At 35.7% G+C, this 20,707-nt stretch overlaps 4 protein-coding genes across 4 annotated transcripts; 3 read left to right on the forward strand and 1 right to left on the reverse strand.

The window, feature by feature from the left end:
• Positions 1–226: 226 nt before the first annotated feature.
• LOC114542496 lies at positions 227–18,862 on the forward strand. The gene is made up of 8 exons (XM_028562029.1): positions 227–486; positions 1,385–1,662; positions 4,502–4,712; positions 16,669–17,062; positions 17,462–17,568; positions 17,720–17,824; positions 18,483–18,624; positions 18,846–18,862. Exons 4-8 carry the CDS (start codon positions 16,966–16,968, stop codon positions 18,860–18,862), a joined length of 468 nt encoding a protein of 155 aa, XP_028417830.1. The 5' UTR covers positions 227–486; positions 1,385–1,662; positions 4,502–4,712; positions 16,669–16,965.
• On the reverse strand, positions 6,743–10,513 carry LOC114542494. The gene is made up of 10 exons (XM_028562027.1): positions 9,859–10,513; positions 9,498–9,705; positions 9,249–9,406; positions 8,966–9,141; positions 8,448–8,491; positions 8,037–8,298; positions 7,812–7,931; positions 7,545–7,624; positions 7,329–7,425; positions 6,743–7,083 (listed from the first exon to the last, which is right to left on the reverse strand). The coding sequence occupies exons 1-10, from the start codon at positions 10,360–10,362 to the stop codon at positions 6,804–6,806; spliced, it is 1,929 nt and encodes a 642-aa protein (XP_028417828.1). The 5' UTR covers positions 10,363–10,513; the 3' UTR covers positions 6,743–6,803.
• On the forward strand, positions 10,784–13,574 carry LOC114542495. Its single transcript, XM_028562028.1, has 7 exons — positions 10,784–11,041; positions 11,174–11,310; positions 11,553–12,007; positions 12,143–12,294; positions 12,347–12,426; positions 12,569–12,778; positions 12,900–13,574. The coding sequence occupies exons 1-7, from the start codon at positions 10,948–10,950 to the stop codon at positions 13,227–13,229; spliced, it is 1,458 nt and encodes a 485-aa protein (XP_028417829.1). The 5' UTR covers positions 10,784–10,947; the 3' UTR covers positions 13,230–13,574.
• On the forward strand, positions 13,794–15,506 carry LOC114542497. Its single transcript, XM_028562030.1, has 3 exons — positions 13,794–13,841; positions 14,255–14,407; positions 15,062–15,506. Exons 2-3 carry the CDS (start codon positions 14,266–14,268, stop codon positions 15,223–15,225), a joined length of 306 nt encoding a protein of 101 aa, XP_028417831.1. The 5' UTR covers positions 13,794–13,841; positions 14,255–14,265; the 3' UTR covers positions 15,226–15,506.
• Positions 18,863–20,707: the final 1,845 nt, after the last annotated feature.

Consider the following 20,707-nt stretch of genomic DNA (forward strand, 5'->3'; position numbering starts at 1 on the left):
TTCGGCCATTGCCATTGGCGTATACAGTATCGTCAGATATTGTTTGGTATTCACTATATTAAATATACACACTAAATTTAGGCTCAACTCAACATATATGCATGAGCGATATACTTATGCTGATCGGATTCATATCTTTACAATTACGTGTAACTGCAGGAAATTTAATCGGAACTTATTTCATCCTACAGCGATATACCAGTGGAACTTCAAAATCACATGTCATCAAGAAACATCAGATGTTTGTTTGAATCCTCAAAACAGTACCCGACTCCGCAGTTTTAAATTCTTCGTACGAAAACAAGTAGAAATTTTGTAATATATTTTGAAAGGAGAGTCTCTAACCCCTCTTCTTTTCTGGATTACTACTATTTTTAAGCGGTGTACATGCTATAATACCACTACACTATCATTGGCAATTCTAAGGGCGTCCCCTTTTCCACAGGAACAACGTGAACTACTTGACAAGCCTGGGTATTGCAATGGGTAAGTTACAGAAAAATAAAATCGGAGAAAAATGTCTGGTTTCATATTATCTTTTATTATAAAATTTTAATATCTTGAAGTTAATTCTTAAAGAAAATTGTACTACGAGGATGGTTGCTTTCGGATTTTGCGGGAAAATTTAGATAGTTCGATCCTGCGATTTCATGAGTCAAATTTCACCAGTGTAATATAGTACAAATCAACATAGAAATTCGTATCGTCAATATCGTCAATTGAAGAAACAATAGGGTGAAATGTCAGTATTTTCAAACAGCTTTTGGAAATCAACAGGCAAAAAAACACGTGCTTTATATGTAACAAGACGCCTACTAGGCGTTATATGATCGCGTCGTTCACAGCGGCGTAGCCAGCCCAGCTATGCAAATTTTGTGTCGTAAATGTTCTTAATAATAAAAATGAACAATATACCGAACTATAGTCGCATGTTGAAAGCAGGAGAAACACAAAACAGCCCATTTCGAAACTGCTTGAAATCCTTTAGTGCAGGCTTACTCTGCTCGGCGTGTGCAGTTAGTTGTATGTGTAATGAGTGTAAAGATAACACTTGCTAGCATTTTGATCGCTTTATTGATTCTACTTTACTGCTTCGAAGTTCGAAGGTGAAACGAAATATGCCCAAAGTGAATACAACACGTGATATAACTAGCAACTTACCTGTGCGCAGGTTCCCGATTAGGGTGATATGGCCCGCAGCTAGCGACGCTGGGGGTCGACCCGAGAGGAAAATAAAAAAAAAACCAAGCCGAAACTATAGATCGCTGTCGCTACGCGACGCGATCAATAATATAGTGCCTTTATCTATTTCACTTTCCAATCTGACACTGGGATAGTCCGGATGTTTTGCAAAATAAAAGCAGCCTTCTTTCTTCATGTACAGGTCCCTCTGTTCTCCAATGTACGTCACTTCCGGTGAAAAAGCCACGAAAAAAAGCCAACTTTGAGGCCAAAATGAACGAATGCGTCATCGAAGAAAGAATGCGTCAACAGCGCGCCATAATTAAGCGCTCGACCGCATCTGAAGCTTTACCTCCAAAGGTCGCAGAGAGTGTAACAAACGAAAACTGCTCACCGAGAAACATTCTGCGAAATGGTGCAACATTGCTAAAGAAGCAAGAGATCTTAGGTCTCGCCTACAGAAACAAACATATTACGCAGGTATATGAATTTACTATGCTATAATTGCAACTATTTCAGCATATATAAATACTGATCCAGATTGGTACTGATGGTTGAATAGCTGATATTGGTTGAGCAGGTAATGATACTGTTTAGCAGATAAGGTTTTTGAACAATCTGGTGGGAGGTTTCAGTGTGCAATTATGGGCAAAATCCAGGCAATTATATATGGCATATGTTCACCACTTGGCGTAGCCAAGATTTAACTTCACAGTTGTGAAGTTAAAATACTTTTTAAGGGTCATAAGTAGCTTTCTTGTTTTTCAAAGCTTTTTACGACAGTTGAAAAATTAGGTCACTATCCAGTGGATAACTTTATCCATGCACCTTTTGAACAACTGGCCCCAAGGCTGTAAACAGGATTTTTGCCAGGGGGGCACTGTGTGTGTTGAGGAACAGGTGCCCCCCATATAAGGCTTATGTCATCACTGATATAGTGCAAAATTACATGGTTTCTTCCAACAATATATATAATACAGGTGCTCTATAATAGTGCTATTAGTTTTTATAAAGCTTTTGTAGATTTCAATGAATGTAGGTGACAAATGAAGAAATCCTATATTAGATGTCAACCATATTATAGTCCAAAAGGGTTGCTGGGGCAAACAAACGTCATGATCTGCTGCCAGCATTGTTTTATTTTTTTATTTGCGCTGATGCAAACGCCGTTCAGCAGCCTTCAAGAGTTTTACTAAACAGATTATTGCAATGGACATTTCTATAGCATATCGTCGATGCCATTCTCTAAATTTTAAAATTCACAATGAAACATGTTGATAACCACATATTAACTCTAAGGGCCTAACTCTAAGGGCCTAACTTCACGGGCGCCTGTTCTCGGCGAAATGCGAAATATTTTGCCTGTTTCTTTTGAATTTCGACCGCTTGAATCAATTAATTATGCATCATTGCTCACAATTCAAAAGAAGCAGGAGAAATATTTCGCATTTTGCTTGAAAATTTAGCCCGTGGAATTAAGGCTTAAGACAAACAATTTATGCATACAATTTCAAAAATTACTTACCCTTTCATGATATGAAGAGAACACAAATACATTTACACTACATTTTTAACATAAATTATTTCCCATTGCTGGAAGCCATCTTGTTCCAGTCGCGTGTTCCAGTTCGAGTTGATAAACATAAAACAAATGATTCGCGCGGCTTTTGCTCTACGATGGAGATTACAAGAACATCATTTTCACACAATTGAAAATATGATTGTATATAAATCACAGAGGGTCTATACTGTATAGTACAGTATGTATTTTGTGATATCTATAACACAAAAATATACAGAAAAAAATACAGGTTGTTTTCTTTCATATACACATATTACTCTGGTAAGAAAGCTCCATTTTAATGAGATTTATCGAACTAGGATATGTGCGAATTTGTCATTTGTTTATAATATTCAACAACAATTTCAAAGATTTACTTGCCTTTTAAATTCTGATTTTCCTGTTGGACGGGATAGTGAAGCGAAGAACATTTGATGAGAATATTCGAAGTGTATACAGCAAACAACAGCTGAACATCACGTGTTTTATGTAGAACGAAGTTTGGCTGTGAATAGCCAGTTATAAATCTTCAATCTCTTTACACCTAGGTTGAAAGAAAGCTCCATTTTAATATGATTTATCGGATTAGGATATCATGGCCGTAAAACGCCATATTGCCACTGGGTTTAAATTTACTATATTTGCGAATTTGTCAGTTTAATATTCTACAACAGTTCCAAAGATTTACTTGCTTTTAATTCGGATTTTCGTTTGACGCGATAGTAAAGCGAAGAAATACGATCATACTGTCATACATTTAATGAGAATATTCGAAGTGTATAGAGCAAACAACAGCTGAAATCATGTGTTTTATGTAGAACGAAGTTTGGCTTGAATAGCCATTTATAAATCTTCAATCCCGTTTACACCTAGGTTGAAAGAAAGCTCCATTTTAATAGATTTATCGAACTAGGATATCATGGCAGTAAAACGCCATATTGCCACTGGATTTAGATTTACTATATTTGCGAATTTGTCAGTTTATATTATTCTACAACAATTTCAAAGATTTACTTGCCTTTTAAATTCTGATTTTCCTGTTGGACGGGATAGTGAAGCGAAGAAATACGATCAAGTGTATAAGCAAACAACAGCTGAACATCACGTGTTTTATGTAGAACGAAGTTTGGCTGTGAATAGCCATTTATAAATCTTCAATCCCCTTTACATCTACGTTGAAAGAAAGCTCCATTTTAATAAGATTTATGGAACTAGGATATCATGGCCGTAAACGCCATATTGCCACTGGATTTAAATTTACTATATTTGCAAATTTGTCAGTTTATCATATTCTACAACAGTTCCAAAGATTTACTTGCCTTTTCAATTCCGATTTTCCTTTTGGACGGGATAGTTGACCTATTCAAGAGAGATGTAAGAGTATTATTTAATTTTGACTTATCCGCCGTTTAAGCTATAAATGGCCTTGATACAACCGGGCCGGGACTATAAGTAAATGTGTGGAGCTGTATATTATTATAAATCCAGACTGTCTTAGAGCGTTTTGAGATCGTTTAGATTGTTGTACGAGAGTTGTTTCATGAAATTGTTGTAAATTGAAAATAGAAGTAAAACCAGCGTGTGCAGGTTAATTTACTGAAGGAAGCTTGCCAAGAATTTAGTGAAAATATTTGACAAACTTTAAGCAGTTTTCATTATTGGCTGAATACCAACTGTATATTTACGGTCTACACAAAGGTCTCGGAGATGTCAATTTCAAAACAAAAAGTCAATTTCGTTTAAACTATGTACTTACAGCACGGTTTTTACCCTGGGTGACACATTGGACGAGACGAGGCAGCTCGTCGTGAAGAGAAGCGTGGCGTCATAGAATTTCACGTCGTTGGGAACTGGCTGCGAGGACAGCTCTCTCAAAAGAATATTATGTGGTTGATTGGCTTGACAAAAAGTATTTTCATATCAACTAACGCAATGCCGAAAGAATATATCACGAGATTGGTTTTGATCAGTAAGTGAACCAGTAAATTTTAGCTGCAAACTATTGGCACGGTCAAAATGGATGCGCTGTGCTTTAAATTGCTGTGCATCAAATTGGACGCAGGCACCAATTTTAGCTGTCCCGTGCTAATAAATTGACTACATCATTCTATAAAGAGCTTCTTGCTACTTTAGATGTTTTGGTTGTTGAATGTATGCAAATATCATCGTAGATAAATTGTACTGATAATTTGCTCACTTTAACTTAATCTAATGATCTGCCATCTGAGCCACTTTGTTTAGCAACAAAAGAACGAGACACATTTTTACGGCACCCATGTATAAAAACTATCGCACAAGGTAAATTTCATTCAGTCTCGAACAACGGGTTTTCACTTGTGTTAAACATTACAGACATTAAAATAATCTCCGGTTTTCTTAAACACCGTTTAAAAAATTGAAATCTGGATTACCATCACGCATTCATAAATGGAAAAAATTGTGATTAGCTAGTATTTTTGTCAAATTGGCTTCTAATATCCGCTTGCATTAAAATATGTTTGCTAATTTGCATGCTAGCCCGGACAAATAATTATGATCTTATTAACTCTCCTTTTTTCGGCGTTCTGTGAATATAAATTGTTTTTAAATGCAAGCGTAAATTGAATATACTAACCAAAGCCAAAGCGTAAATTGAATATGTTAACACATTGAGTTTTATTAACACACACTCGATCTTTTTATTTTAAAATTTCGTCCAGTTTCGGTCACCATTCATATTGGTAGGCATGATATCTCTTGAAGAATGATTCGATTGGATTTTATAACTTATTGTATTAATTATATATAATAAATGTAATATTACACTAACTCCGGTAAACTCGAACCCCCGGTAACTCGAACAATTTTCCTTTCCCTTAGGGAGTTCGAGTTAGCGAGGAACTATTGTATTTTAAAAGCGCACTCGAACTTGTTGAGTGGGAGTCATAACATTTCCATGGCGGTATTTCCACTCGAATAAGAGCTTAATTTTCAGTGTTTTTCGTTAAATCTTTGTATCGATTAAGAAATAACTTTCTCTTTATCGGTGATGACAAAATTTGTATGTCACACTCAATGAGTGTGAGTGTAACACAGCCTACAGGCGAGAGTGTGGATACGGAAGAATTACTGATAATCGTTTGATATTTATCTGTTTTGAGAGCGTAATGTCCGAAATTTTTGTATTCGGTGTTTATAGACAGAAATTTGAGTTTCTGCAGAGATCGTTTATGAAAGTATGGGTTAATGTTTGTCGCAGATAAACTACCCGAGGTAGAAATATTAGCAACATCTAGTCAAGAATTGTGTGACAGGCAGGAGATGATTTTCTGCAGTTGTCAGCATTAAAATTGGATCTTGCCAGTCACGGAAAACCTTTGCACTCTAAAAAAAGATGTGTTTTCAAACACACCAAGGTGTGTTTTCAAACACATAAAGGTGTGTTGTGAAACACACTTTTTTGAAAAAAGAGTCATAGGTGGGTTGATAAACACACCTTACTGGGTCACAGAACACATCTTGGTGTGTACAGAAACACACCCGCCCGTGTCAACTGACACACCTTATGTTAACACACCTTTTTCTGGAAGAAAAGGTGTGTTCAGCAAACACACCTTTAGAACACACCATGCAGAGAGCACACCTTGCTTTGACACACCTTGACAGTGACACACCATAGAAGTGAGCACACCATTTTCTAGAGAAAAAGGTGTGTTCAACAAACACACCTTTTTCAGAACACACCATGCAGAGAGCACACCTTGCATTGACACAACTTGACAATGACACACCATACAAGTTAACACACCATTTTCTGGAGAAAAAGTGTGTTCAACAAACGTTCGTGAAAAACACAACTTTTTCCAGAACACATGTAGAATGCTCACTTTCATTGTCACACCTTGACAAAGACATACCTATCTGGCTATATATAGCACACACCATTAGGAAACACACCTTCTTGAGTGAAACAGCTTTACCTTTTTGGTTACCATACAGTGGCAATATTTATTCACAATTAATCACAAAGTCTTCTACATTTGAACTATCTTTTTCAACTATATAAAATTTTCCATTAGATTTAATAATATGCAAAACCCCATGCCAGGGTAAGTTTTGAATTACTACGTACAACAAGCCTTTCATTAGTTTTATGAACTTGGTAGCACATAAAATGTCTGTGGAAAGCAGATGTCTCCAAAACTCGAACAACAAAAAATTTTCTATCTTCCCAAACAACGATTTCTTCCACTTCACCATAAACCGGATAATCTCTCTCACCAATCTCATCCATTTCCTGCAGTCGCAGAGCACATCCTGGCTTGTAAATTATGCCATGAATCTCCACATGCCTAACATGCCTAAAAAATTAGATTACAATGCAATAGTTCATTTGATAAACATAAGATAGTATGATTCATCTCATCCCAAATTCAGTTTTTGCCTGATAAATCACAGTGATATTAAGAGATAGTTCAGTTGATAAATAGTAGCTAGATTGAATATTGTAGTAGTTAGTCCTTTATTATGTCATATAAATGATATAATTTTTTATTCATAATTACATTAAAAAACAACTTGGCAATATTAAACTGATAAATATTACCTGCTTCCTTTACATGGCTGTGCCAGTTGATCAACACTAGCAGCTTGAGCTATCATGCCAAAATATGGATGGCTGTGCAAATCAACATTGTGATCGCCTTAAACAGACATTAGGAAACACATGAAAAAATAGATTTAAATTGGAATAATAGCTGTATATGCATATTTATACATATGTAAAATTACAAATTTTTATAACTATATATGCATTATTTACCTAATCCAACAACATCACCACTATACAGGTAATTAGTCAAGGGCTGCTTGGGAGAACTCAGAAGGTTCCAGCACATGTTCCTAAATAAAAAACAATTACACCATGATTAGTATGATAAATACACAATTCTGTAAAAAATGTATAATTGAAATACACAAATCTACACATTTATTCAAAATTAAGCCTAGAGTGATAAAACACAGCTACTTTAGAGGGGTGGAATACAAGTCAATCTAATTGTGCACAATGATTTTAAAAAATATATACCTTTGATGGGAAAATGCAAGTGATTTGGGGACATTTTTAAAGTTCTTGGTAATTGAACTTTTCAGGAAACTGTGTTTAGCCTCAAATCTCATGGTCCAGATATTTCTAGGTGGCCCAAACCTACAACGCAAACATTTAATTATAATCATCAATAATTTAATAGGATGATGTTCTCTACACTCAAAAATAATTTGGAAGTAACTTTTACATCAATAATTTTTTTACCTAACAATTTCATCAGGTATATGTATAAGATAATGCATTTTTGGAATTATGGATGCATTAGGGTAGAGATTTTTGAACATTTTGTGATGATCATTAATCATAACTTTCAAATAGGCAGCATCAGCCTTTGTTATTCCTGGAGAAGTACAAATTTGAACAATATTCCAAAGTTTCAGCAAACAATGCCAGTTTTCCAGTTGCTCATCCACTTTATCACCAATCATGATTGGCAAGAACCTGAATAAACACCACATTTGAGATGCTGCAACAAAAAGACTCAGGTTAAAATAGCATTACATAGTCTACATTTGGTAGTTCAAGACAATTAGGCTGCATAAAGCAAGACATATAAATTAGTTAATACTTTCCCAATGACTGCAGTGAAAGAAAGGGTTTTAAAAGTATATGTACCTGATTGTTTAAGCTTAGCTTCAGTGACACCATTGATTGTTTCCCTGTAATTGCAGTTGGCTTATTCTTTTTGTTCATGTATCCATAATCAAAGTTTTCCATCCTCCGATTTAACTCTTTGAGTGTGATACATCTGCTTTCATCAATCAGATACTTCAGCATCAACTTTGTTTCATAGGGTACCAAGCCATCCAAAATATATGCATTATATCTTCAGGCATGCAAATGCAAACATCAAAATGTTGCACCTTATCCAACACACTTAATCTGTTTACCCCATAGGTTGTGGAAAGTTGTTCACGGATGTTTAATGCATTATCTTCATCTTCAATACATGCACATATTTGTCTGTGATTATCCAAATCTCTTTCTGAAAAGTCTTCAGATAAAAACTAAAACAGAAAGGCAATCCAAATGCACATTGTGTAAATTGTAAAAATGCCCTTATTGCTCAGCAAAATATCTCCCAAATTACAGTCAGGGAAAAAAGCTATTTCTTCAAATTATAGCATATTTACCTTATTGTTGGTCTCCAGTCTTGTTCCCATACAATGCCTACAAATTCGCAATGCTCCTCCAACACCTTCCTTGAAACCACTGACATAGTTGCTACCAAGTGTATCTCCAGTCCACAATAACAGATCACCTCAAACACACGGGCAACACCATTTATGGTAAAACAGTGACCATTAGCCTAAAATATAGGAAGCTATAATGTTGGACAAATTTGCATACTAGAGGAATTTTGTCTTTTTTTTTTCTTATATACATACAATACTGTAATGCATAAAGTAAAAATACCTTCGCCAAACAATTGACATCCTCAATGAATGGCATCAAAAGATTATCGATCCCAAATGACTTGATGTCTTTTGTTTTAGCAATAGCTATAAGTTGTATACTGCGGATGCTTGATCTAAACATTGGCCTTATATTGCCCAGCACAAAGTAAAAGACACCTAAAAACAAATTTTATATGTGATTGGGCAGCTAACATGCTTATGAAATAAGCTGTTCATAGATTCATAGACATAATATAAAGACACACACCAATTTTATGAATCTTTGCTTTTGAACCTAAAGGATTGGCTATTTCTAGATCATCATAATAGCCCAACAGCTGCAGGGCATCACTGTGGAGGGAGAATACTGGATGACTCTTGAAAAAATCCCCATCCATTACATCTCGAAGAACACCATCACATGAAAAATGTGGATTTTCAACTTCCTTTAAAACATCTGGGTTTTGAAGAAGTGCCTAAAATATATGATCAAAAAAATGTTTGAAAAAAATATTTGCAACAAATGGATGCATCCAGTGATTTGAATCTTGAAAAGCCAAAGTAATGGCATTTAGCACCAGAATAGTGACATCAATTTTTGCTAGTCTTTCATATAAAATATATTTTACCTCCAAAGTCTTTAATAATGGAACTTGATAACCAAAAACTGTGACACGTTTAAGTATTTTTCTCCCTTGTCGAAAATCACTTCTCCACTGTTTTCCCATCTCAACTTCTATTGGTTCCTGCAAATCAGTTAAAAAAATATAAAGCAAGCTGACAAAGCTGGCAGCTGGTTCAGGTTTGGTAGGTTGGTAACTTACCACCAAATTGAAATGACGCTTAAAATATGATCTTTGTTGGTATTCTGAATCAACTCCGTCGAAGACACTCTCTGCTGAAAATAACTTTTCCACATCTTGGTCAAATTGCAATTCTTGACCAGGATTACTGTTTATCTTTTCGACAAGCGATTTTTTGACTATGTCCAAATACTCAGTTAGTAGATTTTTCGCTGAATCTTTGACCAAGTCCACGGCACTCTGGGTGAGCATACCTCTTGTTTTGGAACATAAAAGGAATTTGGCAGCATGGCGTTGCATTAGACTTCGTGCTTCTCCCTCGTCAAACATCTCCTGAAAATGGTTCTCATTTTCCCCATCATTTAAGTCTTCTTCCACTGTTAAAGCCTCATGCTGTCTGTAATAATGTTTTTGGAGACTGTTTATCTTTGTAAACGACCGTGGACAGCTGTTACAAAATATCTTGAAATTCGGCTCGTTTGAGTGTATTTAACCAAGTGATAAAAAAAAGCTTACTTTGTCCGCTGCAACATACAAAATTACAGTAATCGCAGCGAAATTCAGTTGACGGCCATTTGTATATACTAAAAACACATTATTTCGCCTTGTGCCTTACTGCTTTTAATACTTAGTTTATTTCCCAGTATGTTTTCAATCGATATTCGAAAAATTGGAGCATTTGCAAAAGGCCTGGGAGCCATTCTATTCTCTCACGGTAATGTTACCACTGGGAATACCATATATGTATTTAAAGTAACACGTGACCGTAAGTCTGCCAATAGGAATTCCCTATGGTGTGATGCGGGAAATTTAGACCTGCTTGTAAAAATTTGACTGATATCTTGCCCGTTCGACGTTCCAAGAAGATTACTCACAACATTTACTCCGTTTTTTAAATATAATTTCATCACAAGTATGGCTGTGTGTTTAGTAGCAATGTTCACTGAAGACCTTATTGCTCACTTGTTATCAAAAGGCATCTCAAGAGAAATTTGCGATCAACTGAAAGGTATGCCTCATGTGGTTGAACCATTGCCAAAATGCTAAAGCGTTTAAGTTTTTATGTGTGCGTTAAGCTTTCTTTTTATTATACAGTTTAATGAATACGATCTACTAACAGTTTATGATTATAATGTTTCAGAAAATGCTATTGATGGGGGTACATTGAACTTTTTGATGCAAGACATCGACGAATTCAAAGCGGTCTTACCTAAATCTGGCTATCGAATTCAACTAAAACAAAAATTGGCCTTTACTTTATCTGCGACAACAGAAAACGTAAGTTTACTTTGTTTAAACAGGATATAAATATAAACTTTGATTTAACAAGAATATTAATTTGTCGTTAATTCCTTTAGTTTGCCTAACAGGCTTTTATATAACAGTACTAATTGAAAATTATAAGCCGAGAGAAGGCACTGTCACATTGGGCAATTGAAATAATCAATTGTATTCCCATCACTAATAATGACTACTTCTCAATATTTTACATGAAAGTATTTACTATTTGTCAATAATAGGAAAAAATGCCTCAGCAAATTGTGATGCCACATGATGATGAACCACACACATCAGAGCTAGAACCACCAATGCCAACTGAACCACCTTTGCCAGTGGAACCACCTTTGCCAGTGGAACCACCTTTGCCAACCATGGCATGTGAAAGCAGTGTTGAAAGTGTGAAAGCAGGTGTTCAAATGAAGAAACCACTCAAGAGTCCCAAACCTATTACTAATAGTTCAGATGCCACAGCCCTACCAAACACTCTCCCATTTCCTGAGAGTTTCTCTGTGCGAGTGCAGATGGCAATAAAAAATGGCTCTGTTGCCCCTGAGCGAACACAGCTGATTGCAGATGTAGGGACCTTTTATTATGGTTTGTCCAGCCACCCAAAGCAAGGTGACTACAAGAGGATTGCCATTTTAGTGTGCGAGAAATTCCCTGAGTTGAGAGATTCAATCAAGCAAGCTATTGGGTAAGTGTCACAAGAGGGAATATTCTGTATATGTACTTAAAATATACTTGTCATGGCAATGATCCTAATCCCAAATATCATATTTTGTCTACATATATAGGTATCAATCCAGAAACAATTGTCGCAATTCTTCAGAAACCTTCGGCGGCGGACAGTTAACAAAGCGATGCATGGACAACCCCATGGCCATGCAAATGAAAGTGCATCAAAGAAAATAAAACTGACTGCAGAGGATGATGAGCAAGCTCAAAAAAGAAATATGGAGCTTTTGAAAAAAGCAAAACCTGGTGCAATGGCTCCTAAACATTTGCAAAACTCTTTGTCGACACATTTAATGAGCGGAGGAAATTATCGAAAATCAAGCTACATCTTCTACAGAGGTCTTGGAGGAATGTCCATATCTTGGTCATCCAAATGTTGTAAGTATCTTCACATGATGTCTTGTGCAGTCATATACACATGTAGTTTTTAGGGTATAATATTAAAACAATGGGTAACCCTATTGAAGCAATGGCAACTTGTTTCAAACACCTGCAAAATGTCTTTGATTATCTTAATTAGGTAAGAAAAGAAGTTAGCAGAATCATTGGGCAGAAAAATTGGGAAAAAGAGGCTGAAAAGAAGTTGGAGACTGCATTGAAAGCTGTCATACAAATTAAGGATAAGGAATGTGAAATGAGAAGTGAACAGGTTGTGGAGGCTGTGGAGCAAATTGAGAGAAAGACAAAAAGGAACAAAGGAACAACAACAAGTGTTCTAAAATTCAAAGATGTATGTATTTGTCAATTGCACCTTGCACACTCTGTAGATAGCTGTGGCAAATCAATGATCTTAATCTTTAGGTTTACCTCAATGCTGGAATTGTAATTAACTGTTTTAATTTTTTTTACAGCCTGCATCCACCATGAGACCAGAAACCTTGTTCAAAGACAAGAATGTCGAGTTTCGCTTGGTTGTGATTGGGTCTCCTGAGGAGGTCAACCAAGTTTTTGTGGCAGGTGAAGACCAGTCATTTATTGAGAGTGAAGGTATACTCCAAGGTTTGATCGACCTGCTTTGTTGTTACTATGCATATCACGTCTCCTACCCTGAAAGTATGGAAGGATGCTTGCTTTTCCTACAAGACATTCTTTTGCCAACAAATGATGGCAACTACAGAGGAACAAAATTTTCCTCATTTATGGCAAAGGTGCACCAAGGAATTAAGGACAATTCTGATTAGAACAATTTATACATGCCTGGACATTCATGCTTATATTATATGCATGCCATATATTTAAGGCAAATTATTATTAAGGCAAATTTTCCATATGACTTTTAAATATTTGTTGTGAATATATGTAAGTGTTTTCTTGTATGATAATGTTTTCTATTTTTAATACATATTTCACTGTTTATGGACAAACTGTTCTGACTATTCATTCTATTTAGATAATTGCCCTAGGCAATTTGATCTTGTGTGTTGGGTAGCACACCTTAGTGTGTTCCAAAACACACCTTGCACCACCTAGCAGTATGTGTCTTGGAACACACCAAAGTTGTGTAGGAAAACACACCAAAGTTGTGTAGGAAAACACACAGTGTGTTTCAAAACACACCTTAGTGTGTACTAAAGCACACCTTTTGCAAAACACACCTTATGTGTGTCAAATTCTGGACAAGCAAGAAACACACCTTAAGGTGTGTTTTGGGACACACCTGCGTGTGTAAGAAAACACACCTTAACCTGTGTTATATTCTGGACAAAAAAGGTGTGTTATTTGAACACACCTTTTTTTGAGTGTGAATACGTACAATCCAGAAAGTCAGTTTATACAAGACCTTCGAGAGAAAGGTGAGTGTACTGTCTGACGCTTTTGAAATACTATCTTTATTTGTGTTTAGAATCTTAACAATCACGACTGCCGTAGAACATTCTAAATCTACTGAATTAATTGAAACGTATAGATTGTGATGTAACCCAACCACTGTCAGTTGTTAACCATATATAGAATGCATATCTCTTGCTGTTCTGATCCACCTAAAATAGCGTGATATAACTATGACGCCTGTCTATGGAGTTATATTTCATTCAAACCCGTTCACAATTTGTAAGTTACGACCTTTTCCAAAACAGTAAATTGATTGCGGCTGGAAAACCTTTCATCAACATTTCTCATCAACACATAACAAACCCTAAATTCACTTCATAAAATTCTGAATGATTTTGTCAGGATTTAAATTTTAAACGTTTTCCTTTTTTTTCAGAAGTCCCTGGTATGAAGGGAGTAGTATCGTCATCTAAAGGATTACACACCAAACTACGTCAAGCTGCTCAACGGAAAAATGGAGTAACAAAAGAACGCAAACAGTTGATTAAAATGGGAAATAAGCTGAGAGCTGAATTGTTGAAATATAAAGGTATTTGAAGGGATATTTTGGAATATCTATTAAGATGGCATTAATATATATACGTTAGTCGAAATAAATTACTGTAAGAATGAATTGAATACATTTTTCCTATAATCATGATGCGTAGCTTCTGTTGTTCGCAAAAGACTAACTGCATGTGCAAAGAGATCCCGCGATGATTACGTCACTACCGCATGTAGGGTAGTGACACGTGACCGGGCTCCAGAACACCGCGGAATAAGGTCTGGGCAAACGCCGGTCGGTTATAAGCATATGGCGAAAAACTTCAATTGGAACTGTTGAAAGAAAACATGCAAGTTAATTGATAAGATATAAGTTAAACTTGTACTTGAAAATGTACCGAAAACGGGTGGACTAAACATTCGTTTAATGCGTCCTTTGATTGAAATATGAAATAAAATTGTTTTGCAGAGCGTCTTTAAACCATTTTTGATAAATTGTTAAGAACAAAAGTTTAAACCTATATAATAGAAGTTGAGAAAAACTACAATTATTGAGAACACGAAAATTTCTTGTTTCTCCGCAGCGTGGCGGCTTTGGTATAATGAGAGATGCTGAAATAAGTAATCTCGTGGTAAAATCGATTAGTGTACCGCTGCCACCGTTTTGATTTTAGAATGTTATTCTATCGTTATATATTAGGAGGGAAAAAATCGCCTTCAATTGAGGCACGTCAATCGTCCAAAGATCCGCAGAATGTGGCGCAAACATCCCGATCCCAACTACGGGGTTTGGAACAGTTGCAATATGAACTAACAAGCAAAGAACTGCATGCAGTATGCACAGAGAACACTAGCGAGGAATAATGATCAGCATTCGCTATCTCCTCGCAAAAAAAATTCCGCGTCGGCCCAAAACTTCAAAAACACTCTTCAAACACGGAACTCGCAGAAAAAGCAGGCCTACCGGAATCGTCTACTGTTCGTGACGAAATCGTCTCGCGATGGCAACCTTCGTTCTCATCAGACGACCGCGCGTCGTTACAAGATGTCTGGAAACTACTAGACGAGGACAGTTCTGGATTAACCCATCGCGGGGACGAAGTCAGCAAGTCTCAGCTTCGGGAAAGTTTCTCAACTACGGACAGTTTCACGGTCAAAGGTCAGCCTAGTCACGTGCATCTCAAGCCAGAGTGTTCCAAGGCTGCGCTGTCTGTCAAGGCAGCTGGGAAATGGACACTCTCCCAGGTAAAAGCGAAGATAAGAAATTATAATATATAAGACGACGATGTTCGCGAGGGATTGTAGATATTTTTATTTACCTATAATATTTGTTTTTAACAAGACCGGTCATTCATGGCAGTAGGAGGCTGTGTTGGGAATTTGTGTGTTTAACCCTCACTTCCAATCTGTCCTTAATTATCCAATTTTCTTACTTACTATTGATCCCCATGCAGTATAATTTATACCCATGACGTTTGCATGCATTATAATAATCATTCTATTTCCGCATAAAATCCAACACCCCCCCCCTATTATAATTTAAAAAGTATTAGAATATAAAAGTTGTGCCTCGTTCAGTGTTCACCGTCCCAATAAATGTTAACTTGATTGAATTAATTTTAACGCAACTGTTCGAAATATATGTTAAAATCTAAAGCACTAAATTCTATACTGTCTTTCTTGTGCGACCAGATCTAATGATCTTGATCCCCTTACAAAAACTAACTATAGTTTCGACAAAATAACTATAGTTTTTTGCCTTAAAACTTTAGTTCTTCTGAACAACTATAGTTTCAGACAAAACACTATAGTTATTCGTGACACTATAGTTTCCAAATACAGAAACTACAGTTTTTCGAAACTATAGTTTTGTTCCAAACTATACTTTAACTATAGTTGTTTTAAAAACTATAGTTTTCAACAAATAGTAGCCGCTGGAAACTATAGTTATAATTGAAACTAAATTTGAACTATAGTTTTTTTAAAGACCTATAGTTTACAACAAATGGTTACTAATAAAACTATAGTTATTCTAGAGAAACTATAGCTGCACTTTTTTATTTGCATAATCTGTAGTCAAGAAAAAGTGATTTGCGATACATATATATATATATAATAATATATATATATATATATATAAATATATATATATATATATATATATATATATATATATATATATATATATAGATTTCGATTACCAATATTTAGCATACATTAACATTTACATACCTTTGTACTCAACACATAAGCGTGTTTAACCTTTGACCATCTTCAAGACTCTCAGAATCTTTTATCTTTTAACAGTTTCAGTAATTAGTTCAAGGAAAACGGCAGATCGGAGGAAAATCACAAAAGAAATATGTTGGGATTAGTTGGGATATTTTGGGATATTTTGGGAAACTATTGCGTCGAGACGAGACGTGAATATCCGATTATTCCCTAATATGGGCATGCTCGCATTTTAATTTGCCCACATGTGACCTGAGTATGACATGCCAACTCTCTTGGCGGCCATTTCGAATTTACCGACAACAGTGTTTTAAAGACCTCGGCAATTAAACGACTTAATGGCTTACGCTTTGGTTAATTTCTTCGAAGAGAATGCTTGGGATGTCAAAAATTTTGGTTCTTTGGAAAGATACAAAATCCAAGAAAGCAACCAAAAGAAAATTCCCTGCCGAGATTGTAAAGATATCAGGTTTGAAATTAAGTTTATATATTCCTTGAGTCATTATTGTTCGCCTTTGGCGTTTTATGTCTTGAAATAAATATAATTTATTTAGAGTAAGATGGGTTTTATAGTTAATATATTCAAGTCCTAATCATATAAATGATCCCAAATGATTCAGATCAGGCTGTTTTGAAATATAATCATGTTTGAAGTATAATTCATATCATGGTGATTGAAGTCCTAATCATCTAAATGATCCCAAATAATTCAGAGCAGAGTGTGTGAAGTCTCAAGTAATTTAATATTTGTCTATATAACAGCATATATTACTTCCCACTTTTAGATACGACATATTCAGAAATCAGCACCAAGTCCATCCCTGCCATAATCTTTGTTCATATTTGTTATATTTTAAATAAACAATAGATGACAAAGACTGGTTACTCAAATACATGAGAGAAGATGATTCTCCGGTTAAAACAGGCAAAGGTTTCCGTGTTATAAATGATAGCGACAGTGACACAGAAAGACAGGTAAAAGTCTTAAAGTTACAGAGATAATTTTTCCATTCCAAATTTTCTCTAACAAGGTTTTTTGAGCACATATACAAAAATAATAGTAATGAGCAAGTTATGTGCATAGTTTATATTCCCCACATTATTTTCTGATCCTGTTTTTCTTCAGCAAGAACCAGCTGCAACGAAGAGGCAGAAAGCAGCATCTAAAAATGCTGAGCAATCAAAGCGATCAACCAATCTGGCTAACATGATACAGGAAACATACAGGAAGGTTTGTATAGTTACAGGTCAAAAGGAAGCCTCTGTCAGAAAGAGTAAAATCACCTTGTATATAAGACGATGTGAAAGCTAAATGTTAACATTATTTAAGCTTTTAGCATTGAAAAGCAGTAATATAAAAGCTTCCTTATACTACCTGAGATGGTAGATAGACACATGAGTTTAGTAAGAACACATTACATTCTTGCAGTTGTTGATAAGTAGGAAAGATGCCAATGGACGACTTGCGCTTTAGACTAATTTTTGATAGAAGTGACTAGAAGAAAATAAATCACCACCGCTGGAAAGATCTTACTTAAATTAGTGCAGATGCAAAGTTTGGCTGCAAAATTTGTAAAATACGGAAAGTATAGCCATGCGAAGTTGGCATATTTTGTATACTTTGTATTACGTGCGGAAATGTGTAACTAAATTAGTTACAAACTTCCAGCCATAATACAAAAGTATACAAAAATCGTCAACTTCGCATGGCTGTATTTTCCGTATTTTACAACAACTTCCAGCCAAACTTGGCAGTTTTACTAATTTTAGTAAGCTCTTTCAGAAAATGTCCTTTATCGTCAATGTAAGAAATTAGTCTAAAGCGCAAGTCGTCCATTGGTGCACAGGCAGCACACATATGTATTCATTGCTTATAATTTAATATTTAGGAAAGTCTTAAATTATTTGATGACAACAGTGTATGTGATGAAGATTGCAAACATTTAAGAGAAAATAGAACGCTTCTGGCAACAATCAAACACCTAAAAAGTGAAAATGAAAGACTTCGGGAACAAATCGAAAGTAGTGATGGTAAGCTTGTTCAAAAAGATTTGTCCAACTTTTAATCAAAATGTGCCACAAGACGGGTGATCGGCGGACAATCCATGATCCTGGTGCATTAAGCTAGGACAAGCCATTTATTTTGCCTTTTCCTCACCATTCATTAGCCACTCACAAAAAGGCAATGATTTACTGTTATTCTGATTTCATGTTTCCTAGTCTTTGGCTAATGCATTTTAATTTTCTTATAGATTTAAAAGTTCTTTGAGAAAACTGAAGAAGTATGTTGCATCCTTGGAAGGCTTTTCAAACCAAGCACCAAAATTTGGTTCACAACAGAGCGTACGAGCATACGAGCCTTCCGCAAGATTGTCTCCTTTGACAACCATGGATCATGGAAGATCGTCTCCTATCTCATCTGTGTCAAGCTCATCAACCAGATCTTCTCCCACATCGATGAGTGGTTTTTCAGAATTTGCTACAGAGGAACCAACCGTAATTGCAATTAGCGAAAGACAACTTGTTGAAAGACAAAAGTAAGGAAATACAAGGCTGTGATGATGACAACTAGGTCCAGGAGTTAGAGAAGGACACATATGCTTCCTCAAAAATTTGTGGAAGTGACACACAGTCTGGATTGGCTGATGTTATGGCAGATAAGGTAGGTCTTTCAAATGCACTGTAAATGGGAGAATTTTAAAATTTTACATTCTGATTTCAATACACGCAAAGTGGTTTAGGTAGAGTGTGTCTTGAAAATGGAATTATTAGTACCGTGGTTTAAAACATTTTGTTCATTGGATGACTTTACATTGTTTTTTCACCTTTTTTACTAATTTATTGTATTGATTTATTTTCTACCAGGTTGTTCTGGGACCAGGCTTGTCGATTTCAAAGAATGTGCTTCAACGAATAAAGACGAAGAAAGTAGGATCATTTGTGGCAAACCTGATGGGAGCAACACTCACAAGAGAGTACATGGCGACACACAGTTACAAAGGCAGAAAGGGAAGAATGGGCAAACAAAGCCAAAGCGATACAAACTACACAGCTTCCCTAATAAGTAGGTTTTTGGTTTTGAGTGTATACGTAATCTTTGTATTGCAAAGACGGACTATTCTGTTTACCTAATCAGCATTTGAAGGAAAAACGCAGTGTTGGCATATTTACTGATTTAGTAATTTAGCCCTTCTTTATGTTTTGTGTAGAATACGCCAAGAGTGTAAGATACACCGAACTTCAGCGGCCTGTTATTGACGAGGACATTGTCAAAGCTATCAAGTTTAAACTGAACAATGAGGAACAGGCGTTCAAAAAGCAACAAGAATAACAGTATTATGGCACAGGAATTTTTTGAACATATACTAAGAAAGGGTATCATTGTAGGAAAGTTTTTAGCCCTTTAAATTAAGTAAATGCCTAAATTTCAAAACAGTAGTTCTTTTTTATATTCTGCATTTATTATATTCTAATAATAAAATCCCCTGTACTAAAGACCGAAGTAAAATAAAACGTAATTCCTTTTCGTAAAATATCGTTTGATTATTGGCAGCATGACTAGAACTGTGTTAGCTTCGTGAAATTAAAGCTGCTTTGTGCAGCAGTTATTATTTGGGTAAACGTCAAAATATTTTTTTTAAAGAATACCTTTTGCTTCCATGTAAAAACTATAGTTTCGAAAAACCTATAGTTTTTAACCTATAGTTTTCACTAAAAACTATAGTTTCAGACACTGAAGTTTTATTCCAAAATACTACAGTTATTAAAACTATAGTTTCGCCTTTAAAAACTATAGTTTATTTTTGTAAGGGTCTAATGACCTGTATCTTCAATTGGCTACTGGAACTTAGCTAGACTCCTTAATTGGTGCGGTCACGTTCTCTGTAGGCTTTTCTCTCACGCCGTCCATCTAGCTTCTAACTCACGAGGCAGTTTGGCATCCCAGGGGACCTTAGCGTCACAACACTCGTGGTAGAGGAACTTTCCTTGCAGAATAATGGGCGAAATCAACCCGAGAGAATCATAAACTTTCGCGATCCTTCCGAGGACTCCTCGCTTCGTCGGACTTGCTTGGTCAGCAGGAAACTAGATTTTGTATGGCTTGAGCATGTAT

The sequence above is a fragment of the Dendronephthya gigantea genome, unplaced genomic scaffold (genome assembly GCF_004324835.1).
Source record: "Dendronephthya gigantea isolate DGI-Jeju-01 unplaced genomic scaffold, DenGig_1.0 000358F, whole genome shotgun sequence".
In the NCBI taxonomy this organism is placed as follows: Eukaryota; Metazoa; Cnidaria; class Anthozoa; order Malacalcyonacea; family Nephtheidae; genus Dendronephthya; species Dendronephthya gigantea.

Excerpts from the sequence above, each read along its gene's own strand:
- LOC114542495 (XM_028562028.1), top strand. The coding sequence starts at position 10,948 with ATGGCTGTGTGTTTAGTAGCAATGTTCACTGAAGACCTTATTGCTCAC. Across the intron at positions 11,042-11,173 it reads AATTTGCGATCAACTGAAAG|AAAATGCTATTGATGGGGGT; the intron begins GTATGCCTCATG and ends ATAATGTTTCAG. Across the intron at positions 12,295-12,346 it reads TTTGAAAAAAGCAAAACCTG|CGGAGGAAATTATCGAAAAT; the intron begins GTGCAATGGCTC and ends ACATTTAATGAG.
- LOC114542496 (XM_028562029.1), top strand. The coding sequence starts at position 16,966 with ATGCTTGGGATGTCAAAAATTTTGGTTCTTTGGAAAGATACAAAATCC. Across the intron at positions 17,569-17,719 it reads ACAGTGACACAGAAAGACAG|CAAGAACCAGCTGCAACGAA; the intron begins GTAAAAGTCTTA and ends GTTTTTCTTCAG. Across the intron at positions 17,825-18,482 it reads TACAGGAAACATACAGGAAG|GAAAGTCTTAAATTATTTGA; the intron begins GTTTGTATAGTT and ends TTTAATATTTAG.
- LOC114542494 (XM_028562027.1), bottom strand. The coding sequence starts at position 10,362 with ATGTTTGACGAGGGAGAAGCACGAAGTCTAATGCAACGCCATGCTGCC. Across the intron at positions 9,142-9,248 it reads ATGTCAATTGTTTGGCGAAG|GCTAATGGTCACTGTTTTAC; the intron begins GTATTTTTACTT and ends CCTATATTTTAG. Across the intron at positions 8,299-8,447 it reads AGCTAAGCTTAAACAATCAG|CATCTCAAATGTGGTGTTTA; the intron begins GTACATATACTT and ends TTTTTGTTGCAG.
- LOC114542497 (XM_028562030.1), top strand. The coding sequence starts at position 14,266 with ATGAAGGGAGTAGTATCGTCATCTAAAGGATTACACACCAAACTACGT. Across the intron at positions 14,408-15,061 it reads TGAATTGTTGAAATATAAAG|GAGGGAAAAAATCGCCTTCA; the intron begins GTATTTGAAGGG and ends GTTATATATTAG.